Source organism: Myodes glareolus, chromosome 4, assembly GCF_982192425.1.
Source record: "Myodes glareolus chromosome 4, mMyoGla1.1, whole genome shotgun sequence".
NCBI lineage: Eukaryota > Metazoa > Chordata > Mammalia > Rodentia > Cricetidae > Myodes > Myodes glareolus.
The window spans coordinates 55,743,747-55,759,659 of NC_142029.1; the positions used below are offsets into that span (position 1 = coordinate 55,743,747).

The 15,913-nt window shown below is 39.7% G+C and overlaps 1 protein-coding gene across 1 annotated transcript in view; it reads right to left on the bottom strand.

The window, feature by feature from the left end:
- Nucleotides 1–15,586, bottom strand: part of Slc25a36 (solute carrier family 25 member 36) — a 30,519-nt gene extending 14,933 nt beyond the window's left edge. The window contains exons 1-3 of the mRNA XM_085689594.2: nt 15,378–15,586; nt 6,165–6,329; nt 2,720–2,797 (exon numbers count right to left, since the gene is read on the bottom strand). Of these exons, the coding sequence (XP_085545720.1) occupies nt 2,720–2,797; nt 6,165–6,329; nt 15,378–15,418 (284 nt within the window). The 5' untranslated portion in view covers nt 15,419–15,586. The remainder of the gene's footprint in view (nt 1–2,719; nt 2,798–6,164; nt 6,330–15,377) is intronic.
- Between the last annotated feature and the right edge of the window lie 327 nt (nt 15,587–15,913).

A 15,913-nucleotide genomic window follows, 5' to 3' on the forward strand; every position in this document is an offset into this window, starting at 1 on the left:
TTTTGTACTTCACAAAGGCCAAACGCCAATGTGTGGTTCCTAGCACCCACTGTCACAGCTCCTAAGCTGTGCTCCATACTGACAATGCGAATCATATCCTGTACACCAGTGCGGCTATGCTATTTGTACTTCTGAGTTAGTGTACTTAACCTGAGTTAGGTGGTCATAACTTTAGAGGTAGAGCTGATCTAACTGGTCTGCTGCTGGACAGTTCTGAGAATCTGTAGTGTATTTTACCCTCTAACACATACAGAATAGGTTTACACATTCTACTGTAGTATATTTTACCCTCTAACACACACAGAACAGGTTTACACATTCTACCTTTTGGTGCTGGAGATCCCACCCAAGTCTTTATTCCTTTTATACCTCTTGCCCACAGTATTCTTTCTTTTTTTTAATATTTTTTTTTTCAAGACAGGGTTTCTCTATAGCTCTGGAGCCTGTTCTGGAGCTAGCTTTTATAGCCCAGGCTGGCCTCAAACTCACGGAGATCTGCCTGCCTCTGCCTCCCGAGTGCTGGGATTAAAGGCGTGCACCACCACTGCCTGGCGTTGCCCCACGGTATTCTTTAGACAAAATAATTTTAACAAATGTGATCAGGCCCATTGGGCCAGCTTATGTTTTGCAATGTGTGTAAAATACTCCACTAGACTTAGAGCTCTTTCAGCCTTTGAAGTACTGAATTATTGCCTTGCTGAATCAAATATTGCATTATTTCTCAACAAAGCTGACTTACAGTAACAAAGTAGACCAATAATTGGTAATGGAAAGTTTCATTACCCTGACTTTTCCTCCTGATTGTGTAAGTATTCTGCCTGCAGGTAAGTGTTCCAGGTGCATGAAGAGCCCATGGAGACCAGAAGAAGGTGTCAGATTCTCTGGACCGGAATTATAGATGGTTTTGAGACTCCATAAGAGTATTGAGAACTGAATTCAGGTTCAGTTCTTAAGAATGCAAGAGCAGCAAATGCTCTTAACCACTAAATCATCATCTCTCCAGCTTCCACTACTGTATTTTTAAAAAATGTGTTTAAGAAAAAAGGGGCCAGGCACGTGGCTTTCACCTGCAAATCTTAGCAATCAGCAGGGAAGACAAGAGGATCTTAAGTTCAAGAGTAATCTGAACTACAAAGTAAAAGCCTGTTTCAAAAAAAGAGGGGACTATTTAATAATTTGAAACAAAATGTTCTATTTATAAGGAAAATAACAAACAAACAAACAAACCTACAATCTTAGGACATACAATTCCAAAACAGGAAGGAAGAAAAACTCATTTCTAAGAAAGAATCACAGAAGACATCTTAAAAAAAAAATAGGTTATGTAATAGACATATAGAAAATATAAATAAAAAACAAATGATAATAAATAGGGTATAACTATACAAAAAATTAAATATGACAAAATGTCAAAATAAAATTTTAGTACATTTAGTAAATATTAAAAAGATGGACAGTAGCCAGCATGCCTAAGTATGTGGCTGCCCTGGCTTTGAATGCAAGATAAGGCTGCTCAGCCTCACAACTACAGGTGTAGGCCACCAAGCACAGCTCTGAAAAATTTCTTAAGATGAAAGAAGTGAAATCCAGTAAGCAACAAGGTATGAATGGGGTATGTGGTTTAAAGTACAGAACTAGGTGTTCATATACATTCTAAATAGGAACTTTTCTGGACAGCATTCTACCATGGAAGATTCCAGTTGCAAGGGATCTGATTCTTTCTTCTGACACATGGTGTACATACATGTATGCAGGAAGAATATTCATACATAATAAACATTTTTAAAAAACCCTATGTATAGCCAGGTTAACCTCTATAATTCTAGTACTCAGATGTCTTAGGCAGGAGGCAGGTAGATGAGGCTAGTAGGGCTACCCAGTGAGACTATCTGAAAACAAAAATATGGAACACTCCCTCACATACATACACCAAATCCTTTAAAAAACATTTTTTAAGGAAAATTTAAGTTACCACAGTTAAATTTAAAGCATAACTTCTAACAATTTATCATAAAACATCAGTTTAGCTTTGATCCCTGCACTCTGGGAGGTAGAGGCAGGTGGATCTCTGTGATTTCAAAGCCAACATAGTTTATAGATCAGACTCCCCCCCCCCCCCAAAAAAGAACCCATTCCACATCAGTTTATACTTGGCCCTTCCCATTACGTATAAAATTCTTATAATTTCTAAGGTCAAAAGAGAATATAAGCATTTTCTCAGATAGTATCATAATAGGCAAGTCAATAGTTATGAGAAAATTAAGATTTATTTTGAAAGCATTACTAATATAATAGGTCCTAGTCAATCCAATTTAAAGATGCTATTTTAATTTATAGTTTCCTATTCTCCCCTCAAATCTCAGTTCCATTCATAACAATTTAAAATATGAAACTGTCTACAAATAGTTTTGAACTCAGAGTTACTTTATTCCACACTTCATTTTACAAGATTTTCCAAGTGTGAGTTTTAACAGTTTAAAGCAAACATTACACCTTTTCCCTTACAACAAGAAACATTTACTTAATACAATGAATGTTAGTCCCAGAATCAAGCTTTTCTTTGTAGATGCCTTCTGATTAGCACCAGAAACTCTCAAATGCCTTCCCACAAATACTGAAAAGTCAAATTTATAAATTTAACTGTGTCTACAAATTATATCCAGATACCTTGAAACAAAGACTGCTATAATTTTACTTAGTCTTTTTTTTTTTTTTTTACCTGGAGGGTGCCACTCCCACTAAGTTGGGGCCTAATCCTCTAAACAATGAGCGAGGACCCTCTTTTTCCAGGATAACTCTAAAAAGAGAAAAAGAAATATTAGAAAGAAATGTTCTTCTATCGTCCTTTACAATATCCTAGAACAAAACCAATTTCTCCTATTTATAATGTATCTTTCCAGTCCAATTTCATTACTATAAAAACTTTGAGGGGGGGCACAGGCAAAGTACTGAAAATCAAAGTGATTTACTAGTAATAAAACTCTGCATATTCTTTTCTAAAATGTCTGGCAAGACGGCTCAGTGGGTAGAGGTACTTGCCACTGGGTCTGAGGATCTAATTTGGATCCCTGGAACTCACCTAATGTTGGAAGGAAAATTGACTCCACACAGTTGGCTTCTTTCTTTACATGTATACTGTGCCATGTATGTACCTATATACACATGCATAAAATGTTTAAAAATAACAGTTTTATTGAGGTATGTAGGCTCATGCTTGTAATTCCAACATTGGGAGGCTGAGATAAGAGGATCATCCCAGTTTGTGTGAGTTAAAAGTCAGACTGGGCTTCAGTGAGACCCTGTCTCAAAATAACAGAGGAGATTAAGAAATATCTAATAAGCATGTGGCACTGACATGCTTTCTCTCTCCTTTTCACTTCATCAGCAAATTCGATTCCACAAGCAGAGTGTAGCTTCTTTCTGCTCTTAGGGTTTTGCCTGGTACTGGGGATCAGACTCAGCTTCATACACAGAAGGCAAATCCTCCACCACTGAGCTGCAGCCCAATCCTTTTAGTCTTTACCCAATCCTGGAAACTCTCAAGTTCTGAAGTACGATGTCAATCAACAGTTTCAGGGAGATGCTATGACAAGTCTATCACCCTAACCATGGCTTACTAGAATGTTTGGTCAATTTCCCCTCCAATTAGTTAATATCTAATGTATTGAGAACTTAGTGTATGAAGAGCTCATGACTAGATTAAAAAAAAAAAAAAGATATAGGCCCTCACACTCAAAACTCTACTGAATAGTTGAGAAAAAAGCATATTAATGCAAATAATTTAATAGGTCACAATAAACAAATACTATACAAGATATTTATCCCCAGAAGAAAAAGGGATAAAGAGCCTAAAACATAAGAGGCTTTCTGAGATTAAGTGGTTTAATGAAGCTGTAGAGGTGAGATGGAAAATAATATTTTAATGGCGAAACCAGACGTGGTGGCATGTGCCTGTAGTCCCATATTTGGGAGGACGAGGCTGAAGAAGTTCAGGCCAGTCTAATTAGAATTGACTTGGAACCAAAAAAAAAAAAAAAAGGAAACTTTAGCACTAAGAAACAGGTAAATCAAGTGCTTCTCTCAGAGTATCTATATACTTCCTCCCTAGTGCTGGGATTAAAGGCGTGTGCCACCACTGCCCAGCAAGAAAGATCTCTTAAAAGGCAAATGAATGTAACAGTTAATTAAAGATATAAGTTGAAGGCAAGATTTTTTCTATGAAGTCCAAAGGTAGAAAACAACTGTATGAAAAAAGTAATCTCGGGGCTGGAGAAATGGCTCAGCGGTTAAGAGCACTGACTGCTCTTCCAGAGGACCCGGGTTCAATTCCCAGCACCCATACAGCAGCTCACAACTGTCTGAAAATCCAGTGCCAGGGGATCTGACACCTTCACACCAATGCACATAAAATAAAGATAAATCATAAATTAAAAAAAAGGAAAAAAGTAATCTCACCCATTTTAGTTTAAGGATAAGAAAACAAAACAGTATTCACTTATTGGGTGCTTTAGTGATTAAATGATTTACAAAGAAGTTAAAGGTGGGCATGAAAAAACTTGAGGAAATGGCGGTGGTGCATGCCTTTAATCCCATTACCAGGGAAGCAAAAGCAGGTTAATCTTTGTGAGTTTGAGGTCAGTCTAATCTACATAGAGTTCAAGGTCAGCTAGTGTCACCTAATGAAGCTTTGTTTCAAACAAACACCCCTGAAAAATTTAATAAAAAAAAAAAAGTAAGTTCTTATGAAAACCAAAACAAAGTATATCGCAAGGGTCTAAAGCAGAATTTTAAAAAAGATCTGATTAATGGTAATGTCAAAATTATTCATTCAGAAATGAATTAAGATTCATTTCCTGGAGCTGGAGAAATAGCTCACTGGTTATGAGCACTAGCTGCTCTTCTAGAGATCCTGAGTTCAATTCCCAGTACCCACATGGTAGCTCACAATCATCTATAACTGGAGTCCCACGGGATCTGATGTCCTCTTCTAGTGTGCATATATATGCAGACAGAATACCCATATACACTTAAGATATGCAAAAAATATTTTTAAAAAGATACATTTCTCACACCAATCAGTACTTTACTGTAATTGACATTTTAATTCAAAACTGCTGACAGTTTTACTCATGTACTTAGGTAACCAAGTTGAAAAAAGCATGATGCAATCTCTTAGTAGCAAATGTAAATATACTGGATGAGTTCATTTGCTACTACAAAATAAATACTACTGGTCAGTTCAAACAGATTTAAGTCAAGTGAACTGATAAGGTAGACACACAAGCATTGAGCTCTAATACAAATCTAACGACACAGAAAATGATCTGAGTAAGTTTTGTTTTGCTTTTCAAGACAGGGTTTCTCTGTGAAGCCCTGGCTGTCCTGGAACTTGGCTCTGTAAACTAGACTGGCCCCAAACTCAAGAGATCTATCAGCCTCTGCCTCCCAAGAGCTGGGATTAAAGGTGTGTGCCACCACAGCCAGTCTTAAATAAGTTTGAAAGCAACGTGATTAAGTCTAGTAACATAAACAGGCCAATCCTCTTCTAATCATTAGAAAATGTCAACACAGAGATTTTCAAAACTGGTATAACTGTTTCAAGCTGAAGCTGTATAAATTATATATGTGATATATTTTATAAAAGAAAATTGTCAGCAACTAGATGCAGGTACTTGTGCATATATGTGAACGTTAAACACACAATAGTAACACCAATACTACCTTCATTTTAAAACTAAATACAACAGCCATCTGGGTATGGTGGCACAGAGGTAGGCCTGTTCTGGATACTGAATTCCAGACCAGTCAGGTCTCAAAAATTAATCAATTCAATGCAAAATACCTTTATAACTTAGAAAACTTTAAGAAATAAAGAATTTCTAAAGAGTATTTCTAAAGAATAACTTTAGAAAAGAAACCCAATGGATAAATTTAGAAAAAATAGTTTAAATATATACAACTTGGAAATATTCCATTTAATATAATTTTTATAACTGTTCTACTCCATTATAGTCTGCTACAACTAATAAGTATGATTCATGCTAACTTCTGTCATTAGCTTTTCTAAAAAACCTTTTTAAAATGTGTAAGAAAAAAGTTAAGCATGTGGGAACCACTAAGATAAGCAGCAGCAGCAACAAAATCCATGAATGCTTAGCTCTCACTTTAGGCAGTGCAGAGGCCCAGGGGACACTACTCGGTTGACACTGGCTCCGGTCATGGTGTTCAGCTGAACTTCAGAGACATAAAGTGTCACAGAAGATGACTGTAACCGCGTTTTGACAACTTCCAGTGGACATGTCAGAATAGCTCCCACTGTGCCACCACATCTACAAAAAGACGAAAAGATCAGAATTAGGTATCTAACAGCCAATGAGAATATATATTTTTACTTAGTGCTCTAATCCAAAGGTGTTTTGTAACCTACAAAAATTTAAAAGTACTGAGGAAACTATGCACCCAGCATTTTGCAACTGGTAGCCCCGTCCCCAAATATCAGAATAAAATTTGAAACAAACAAACAAACACTGAGCTTAGTACTTTACATACAATTGGGTACAGGAGGAGCTCCAGTGAGGGCCATTCCTAAAACGATTGGCAAAAGAGCTGATCAGTGCTTCTTGCCACGGTATGACTTACAGCACTGTCGGATCTATACCAGTGCTTGAAATGTATTTCATTTTTCACATTTCTTTTTTGTTTTTTTGTTTTTGTTTTTCCAAGACAGGGTTTCTCTGTAGCTTTGGAGCCTGCCCTGGAACTAGCTCTTGTAGACGAGGCTGGACTCACAGAGATTGGCCTGCCTCTGCCTCCCGAGTGCTAGGATTAAAAGTGTGCGCCACCACCGCCCAGCCCATTTTTCACATTTCTAACCCTTTAAGATCCCAGAAATCATTCTGAACAGTAGGACAGAGATCAATTACTTATGGATAGTCATGCGTATTTCTAATTTTAAGTACTCCCAACTCTCAGAAGAACTTTGTTAAAAAACAGTTTCAGTCACTATCTCTTATGTCCACACGTGTAGAACAGGCAGAATTAGTGAAAAAAAAATCAACAAAACCCTTTTTATATAAAGATTGATCATCAGAGGAACAAAATAAAAACTTTTAATAAAATGTCTTGTTTAAACTGGTTAGAAAAAAAAACCCACAGAATTTAAGTAATAACCTAAGCAATACTTCTCTTTAAATACAAGAGTAGGACATAATGGTCTACATCTGTAATCCCAGCTCTCAAGAAGCTGAGAACAGACTAGGTCGGGGAATAACTCAGTAGGTAAGAGCACTTATACAAACATGAGGACCCGGGTTGGAATCCTCAGCACCCTTGTAAAACCAGACATGGCCATATAATGAGTGCAGCACTGTATTAATTTAACTTATACGAAAGGTATTTCATTTTTATGGCATCATCAGCTTCGTGCACAAGAGTAAAGCACTGTGCTATAATGCATTTAGTTTTATGTCTAAATGAACGTAAGCACAACCAAACTATATTAAGTATACAGTATTTAGCTCACTTATGCATCTAAGATGTGGATGCACAATTATTCAAAGTTAAGCAAGTAATTAATTAAAGGAAAGGGCTTGAGAGCCGTGATGCAGGCTTATAGTTTCAGCAAGTAGGAGGCAGAAGAATAATCAGAAGTTCAAGGTAATCCTTAGTTACACAGTGAATTCAAGCAAGGCTAGGCTACATGAAGTCCTATCTCAAAAAACAAATACTATGTAATATTATTTGAGCCTTATTCCACTCCTTCAGTTTCACATCAATAAACAACTAAATTTTCATTAAGACAGAATTAAACTTTTCAGAAACACCAATCTGCATAAACAATATAATCACGTTTTTTTAAAAAATAGCAAGAAGTCAAGAAGCAAGACTACAAGCTCAAGGCCTACCTAGGATACTCCACTTTAAGATGAGCCAGGCCAAGTTAAGATTAAAAAGAGGTTGGAGCATAAGGCTCTGGGTTTACTTTGCAAAGTAGCATGAGAATAAAGAATCAGGATGAAGTATCTTAAACCGAAACAAGCTAAAAAAAACCTAGACCCATGCAGAAAAGGTCTAGAAGTTAAAAATCATCAGAAAGATAAAAAGGATTCAAGGTTTTCTGACACTCAACTATCAGAAAACACAAGAAATAGTAAAAGACACACCACTCAAGCATGGTGGTGCATATTTTTAGTCCCAGGACTTGGAAACAGAGGCAGGTGGATCTCTGAGGTAGTCTGGCCTACAGAGCAAATTCCAGGCCAGTCATGGAATTTGTCTCAAAAAGCATAGGAAACACACTAAAGACACAAAGTAACAAATGAAAAAGAAAAATCAATTACCTTCATTCAACTCTCTCTGGCTGTGTGCACATCTACTCAGCACTGACTCCAAGTGATTAAAGCAAGCCTTGAGGTCTCCTGCCTTCTATAGGAGCTATTTTCCTCCGGCCCAGGGACCTGGCCATAAGTTAGAGCCATGTAGGATGGCAGGCAATTCATCTGCTAATGTGAATATTTTACTACTTAAAAGTTACAATTTAAAAGTTATTTCTGTAAAACAATCACTCATTTGCTCTGTTTTCTTCACTGGCAACTCGAAGGAGAAAATAGTCCAGTTTGAGACCAAGGAACATTAAAAATTCATAATAGCATCAATCTCTACACTACACATCTTTCTGTATTTGATGTGTAAAATAGTATTGTATCTTTGATATATCCAAAGTAACCTCAATTTTTTTCTTCTTAGTCAAACTACCTGAACCAATGTGCATCTTAAAAGTTTATAGGCAGGGACTAGAGCAATGGCTTACGTGTTATGAGCACTGGTCATTCTTCCAGAGAACAGAGTTCAATGCCCAGTATCCACATGGAGGGTCACAAGAGTATGTAATAGCAGTTCTAGAGGATTCAACGGTACTCAGCATGCACACAGTGCACAGACATACAGGCAGGCAAAACACCAGGCACATAAAACAATAAAGTTTATAGGCAATTAATGGGGAGTGGTCCACACCTATAATTTAGCACTGTTGAGGCCAAGACAAAGGGACCAAGAACTGCAGACCTGCATAACAAAACACTGCCACCTAGAAAGAGGAAGGGAGAGAGGGAAGAAGGGGAGAAAGGTAGGAGAAAGGAAAGGACGGACTAGGAAGGAAAAGGAACTAAAGGGGTAAACAACCAAGATTACTTAGAAAAATAAGACAATCATTCGTTCTATGCATCGATCTACAGACTATTCAACATTGTTAAATTCGACTATTTTATAATCTTCTACCTTTATGTTTGTCTGTGTGGTAAGTTTACCCAACTTTGACAAGTTGATTCTATTTGCTTATGTACATAAGAAAAATTCAGGCATGCCAGTGGTCAACTACTTTAGTACTTTTTTTTTTTTTAACCAACCTCTTGAGTAAGTTGGCACAGTTTAGTAAGCTAGGCACCAAGAGACTGTTTAAAAGCACAGAATTCAAAAACTGCAAACATCTTGTGAGACTGAGGGCTTCAAAGTGTTCTCCTGCGCAAGTTTACCACAGGGCACAAGGACTGTAAGCTGAGGGTGAGGGGGTGGGGAAGGCAAAGGGGAAGTTTTCACTAAACAGCAGTGAAGTAGCAAGCAGATCCATTTCAACCACACTGCTAAGAATCTTGAACCTGCCAGGTATACAGTTACAAATACAGTTCTATAGTCTCAAACAGCTGAATCACTAGGACCAGTTCCGCGGTCTATAAAAAACTTTTACAAACCGAACTGAGGCGTATGTGGGGGGGGGGGGGGCACACATAGGAACCTAAGAACTTTCAAGATTCTGCTGAAGGAAAGGGAGGAACAAGGAACAGAACAGATTCCAAGACTGTGACTGTCAGACATAGGTTGCCTTCAGTCTGAGGTTCCGAGCATGCCTGAGCCAGAACACTTGTTGGACAGGCAAGAAAGTGTGCTAAGTATTTCCTAGGTAGGTCCACAAATCTGGGTGGAGTACACATTTTAAAAGGTGCTTGGAAATTCATCTTTCTTAATATTTACACAAATCTATTTCCTCGAACAAATGCAGTTTATCTTTGTAAAAGCAAAATGAACAGGTTGACCCATTTTTCTGTTTCCAAGTAACACACCATTTCATGAGAAACAACACTAAAAACCAGTTCACGAAAATGTTAATTTATCTTAAGGTTTTTTGTAATCCTAGGTCTCTGTGAGTTTGCGACCAGCCTGGTCTATAGAGTGAGTTCCAGGACAGGATCCAAAGCTACACAGAGAAACTGTCTTGGGGGGGCGGGGGGGGGGGACGACAAACAACACCAAAACATGTGGGCCACCTCTAAAATCCTATAAACCTCATTAAGGAATTTTAACCCCCAACCTTTTCTTTTATAGCCTAATTTATTAACCAACACTATAGAATGAGTATTATCTTCAAGTCTTTAGTATTTAAGGCAAGAAACACACTTTTTTCAAAATGGCTAGGAACATTTCCTATACAGTGTTAGATTACCATTTAAAACTAAATAAATTGTTGAAGTGAAAGGGGTATTTAAGGTATGTGTGATATTTCTGGTTCAGAAAAAAATTAAAAAGACCATTCTTACTTTGAATGCTACAGCAAAATAAAGAATAATAATAATACCCAAATCAGAAAAATGCTGGCCAGCTGGTTAGATAAACATAGATGTGTGGAAGGGCACTAACACCGAGATCAGGACACAGTTGTATAGTACCAGACTAAGGACTAAAAATAACCCACTATGGAAACAAAATATGCACGAGGAAACATGATTATTTTGAAAAAGTAAATTTCAGGTAGGTGGTGGTGGCACACACCTTTAATCCCAGCACTCAGGAGGCAGAGGCAGGCTGTGAGTTTGAGGCCAGCCTGGTCTATAGAGAGTTTCAGGACAGGCTCCAAAGCTACAGAGAAACCCTGTCTTGAAAAACAAACAAACAAACAAACAAACCAAGACTATATTTGCTTCTCTTCACATTTTTAACAACTAATCAAAATCACTAAATTCTCCAATCAGATCAGATCCAGTGACTAAGAGCTCTTTAGCTAAATTTGTATGACAGTAACACAGGAAAGTTCACCATCTCTTCCTTGCTGCATTTGGTTTCAGAATGTATTTTCTGGTTCTTCTAGTTTCTTTTCTTTTTTGAGACAGAATCTCATTATATAGACCAGGCTGACCTCAAACTCGAAGATCTGCTTGCCTCTGTCTCCTGAGTGCTGGGACCAAGGGCATGCACCACCAGGCTCATCTGGCTCTTCTACTCTGTTCTAATCTTGTATTGGAGATCTGAACTTAAGTCTTCATGATTGGCATTAGGCACTCCCTAGTCCCTGTATGAACATTTTAAGGGAAACTAGCAAAAACCTAAAAGACTCTGCTCCTAAACGAACAGACTACCGGCACAAATACCAACACATCTGTGAAAGCAAACAACATCATACTATTTTTGTGACTTAGAATGGCTGGACCACCAGAAGGGTTCTTGGGAATTCAAATTGCTACTGCCCCTGCCCCAACTACCCCTTACTGTGCCAAGTTAACCCTCTACAGGGAAACAGCTAACAAAACACTGTCAGAATAAGTAACTTCCCTTAGTTTTCCAATCCATTAGAATGAAATTCTCACAGGAGTATATCTCAATGTTTAAGACACCTGCCTCCCCATTCATAGGTTCAAATCCTACCCCTAAGAGGTGACAGCACTGAGAAGGGCTGGGTTTGGGGGAAGTGACTAGATACTGAGACAGAGCTTTATGACATAAAGGAGTGCTGCTAGCTAGCCCCTTTCACCATTTGAGACTGAGAATGAAGTCGAAGGAAGTAGGTCTTCACTAGGCAGGCATGCAATCTGCTACCTGGACTCTCAAGGCTCTGGACCTGGAGCAAATAAATATTAACTTTCTAGATGCCACCCGATTTATGGTATTTTGTTATCGCAGCCCAAAAGGTCTAAGCAGACACAGGATGGAACCGGGGACACGGCTCAGTGTTTAAGAGCACCTGCACTTAGGTTCAGTTCCAACACCTAAATAGCGACTCACAACTTTGTGTTCCTCCAATTCCAGGATATCTGAAGTCGTCTTCTTCATCTTCTTTTTTTTTTTTTCTTCTCTGTGTAGCCTTGGCTGTCCTGGAACTCCCTCTGTAGACCAGGCTGGCCTTGAACTCACAGAGACCCGCCTGTCTCTGCCCCCAGAGTGCTGGGATTAAAGGTGTGCACCACCACTAGAGTACTCTGATGCCCTCTTTTGATTGGCCTGCATGGGTTCCTGCACATATGGGTGCACATACATATACCAAAATATGCACACATGTATGTATATATATGTGTGTATACACACACACACACACACATATATAATTTTAAGTTTATTTTACTTCATGTATGTGAGTGTTTTGTACTGTGTGTGTCTGTTAGATCCCCTGGAACTAGGGTTTTGGATGGTTATGAGCTACCGTATGGGTCCTGAGAATCAAAATCTGGGTCCTTTCCAAGAACAAGAAGTGTTCTTAACCACTGAGCCATTTTTCCAGCCACATATAAATAAATCACAAAAAAAAACCCCAAAGAACTCCACAGAAAAATAGAAAAGATGGAAGAAATGAGAACGGTAAAAAAAATTATAAACATAGTATAATACAAAAAAACCTCATTAAATAAGTATTCTACTTATGGCCTGAGCTTACAAAGAGCCAGGCAAAAAAATTTCACAACCCCCCCCCCAAATCACAGTATTACTCAATAAATAAGTAACTTGAGAAAGCTGTCTTTATAGTACTTGTGTCTATGAACAGACATACAGCATTTGAGGTGGAGTGGAAACTAAACCTTAATCAACATTCTCTTCTTCACAGCTACCATGATCCGTCTCTGTAACTCAATTAACCCAACAAATGCCCTTACAAATCCTGAATATTAACTCTAGAAAAGCATAATGAGATCAAAGGGTGCCTTAAAGAAAGCACGAGTTAAGCACATGAGAATGTCATTCAGAACCAAGGTCCAGCCTGTTTCAAATGTTCCTACTAACAGTACAGCCCCTAGTAAAAATCTTCTGGGATCCTGAAGTGCACGAGTATACACCATTTTAAGTCACCAGAAAAGGAGCTCAAAGGCTCCCGTGTGAAGAAAATCCTTGCCTAAGAATAAATGTCACCATGAAAGGTTCCTCTTGGTTCTTTTAAGGTATGCTGAGTGTAATCCAAAGAATACCATGCGAGGAAGCCAAGACATAGTCTACAAAGGCACACCTCTTCTGTGAGGTAAAATAAATCTTACAGCTCCTAGTGTGGATAGAATCCTGTAATGATAAAACTCAGCACTTACAAAGAACACACCAAATTATTGTCAAAACATGCAAGCTTGGTACACAAATTAGACATTTTTAATTAAGAACATTTCCAACGTAACCTGCCTTGCATCTCTAAATGTTTATCACACACAACACTGCCAGAATATGATACAACAGTATTTACGTATTATTGAATTATCAAGACTTTATAATTACTTATTTCTCATTTTACTTGTAATGAAAATGTTTGACCTTAGGGAAGAGAAATTGACATTAGCATTTTTTCTCTCTTTTGATCGAAAGGACCTTTGCTATCACCTATCACTCTACTATTTCTGTGAGGAGTGTATGCTAAATCACTTAGACATTCACTCTATATAAATATGAAGTCGAGATGAGATGCAAAGGGAAAGAATTTAAAAGCACTGTATCCTGTCCCACTTAACATTCTACTGTGCACACACTAGACTTCTTTGGGAAGGAGGGAACAAGCTGTATTTTTGGATCCCATAAAAAATCCTTCATTCCAGTTCTCAACAACCAAAAAAAAAAAAAAACCCCAAAAACCAAAAAAAAAAAAAAACCAAACCCTAAATGGTCTAAATTCATAAGTATTAATAAACACAAAGTGATGATCCCAGTACAAGCTGGAAAACTAATGCATTTTTGCTAACATTTTTTTTCATATACACGTGCGCTCTATCTTTAACAAAACTTGCAAAACACGAAGCCTGAACACAGGAGCCACAGAAGGTCCTGCCTTAGAGAGACCATCAACTTTGCCCTATAGGTGAAGTGATCAAGATGAAAGAGTTTTGTCTATTAATTCAAATTCAAAGGGCCAGCCTGAACTACATTTATGGTCTTCTACCTTGCAGCAGGTGTAGCTACAAGATCTAATTACAAGTGGAAATCCAATAACTTCAGGACAATACATCTTTACTTTCCCTTACTCCCTCCCCCCCAATACACAGAGTTTACTAAAATGTTTTAAAGGCCCGGGATGGAGCCCTGAGGTGGGAGAGCTTGTCTAGCATGTGCAAAGTTCAGGTACAGCAGAGACCTACTGGTAGTAAACATTTCAGAAGCAGGAAAAGCAAATGGGTTCTCGCAAAATTAGCAGTTGTTTTACCGCCAGAGTAGAGGGCGGTTCAAAACGGGAGAATAAATTATTATTAATTTATGAATTAAATGTGTGCCAACTAAGGAAAGTATTGTCATTATCAGCAATAGAATCCTCATATATTAAGTCAAACCACACAACCACGAAGAGAATGCATACGTATTCCTTTGATAGTCTTAAAGAGACTGATACAAAATCAAACCCTTGGGGTTTGAGACTACTTTATTCTGCTGTATAGATTAGAAAGTTAATTCACCATAGCTATTTTTATGACACGGTTATAATCGCACTGATAAAAATCTTAACGTTGTTCTATTTATCTAATAGGGAAAGAACATCTCGAATGGAGGAACAAAGTTGGCTCAGCAAAATGGCTGTGGATCAGCAAAACAGACTTCAGGCTCCATCCTAATCCTGTGCACATATATAGTTAAATATTCATCTAAGTGCATGACTTCTCTCAACCCAGCCCTTCTCCAAAACGGTGAGTGCTCGAGGGGCTGGTTTCCCGCAAAATTAATAAAAATAAGAGAAAGGACTTCAAAGTCACTGCCGTTTTGCATCATCTTCCGCAACCGGGACAAACTAGGGAAAGAGAAATTTTTCAGAGCTGGAAATAACCACCAGGTACCGCGGGTGAGAGAACACAACAACGCCTTTCCCGACGGCTGCGACGCCACCAGCAGCAGCAGCAAGCGCGCAGCAGCGGCCGGAAACAAGGTCGCTCGCGAACGTGGGCGACGTGAGGGCCAGGCGCGCGGGGCGAGGAGGCAGGCCGAGGCGGCTCCCATTTTGTCGCCAGGCCGAGCCTCCTAGGAGAGGCCGGGGTCCGTGCGCCTCAGCTGCCGCGCACGACCGCCAAGCTAGGCCGCGACTTACGCCCAGGCCCGGCGTGGCCTCCGTGGGCCCGCGCGTCCCGCCCGCAGCCTGCACCCCGCGCGCCCCACCGACCTACCCCCCGGCAAACAGATGCACCAGCGTGTCCCTCTGGCTCATCCTCTCTTCTGCATGTCCTCCGGGCGCAGAGGCGGGACGCGGAGCCGGCAGCCCGCCACTGGCAGAGGCGTGGGCCGAGAGGGACGCCGGGGGAGCGGGCGGAGCCGCAGCTGCGGAAGGGCCACCAGCGAACCCTCCCGGCGCCGTCCCCGATTCGGCGACCTCCACCCGACTGCGCAGCCCGAGTCCCGAGGAGTCCTACGTCCCTACATAAACAGAAGCTTCTATTGGGTGAGGCCACGTGACGTCACGAGACCCGCACGCCTCTTTCACGTGATCGCGGTTGTGGGGGCGGGGGCACGGGACTCCTCAATGAAGGGCCGCGGGGCAGGACGGGAACGCGTGCGGAACTGAAGTGGGTCGACTCGCCGTCGCACCTGCTCCGCTAATCCGGAAAGCGGCCGGGCGACGGCCACTTACCTGAGCAGACCGGCTGCGACAGTCTGGAATAAGAGCCACTGCTGATCTACTCTGCAAATGTGAATTCAGGACTGA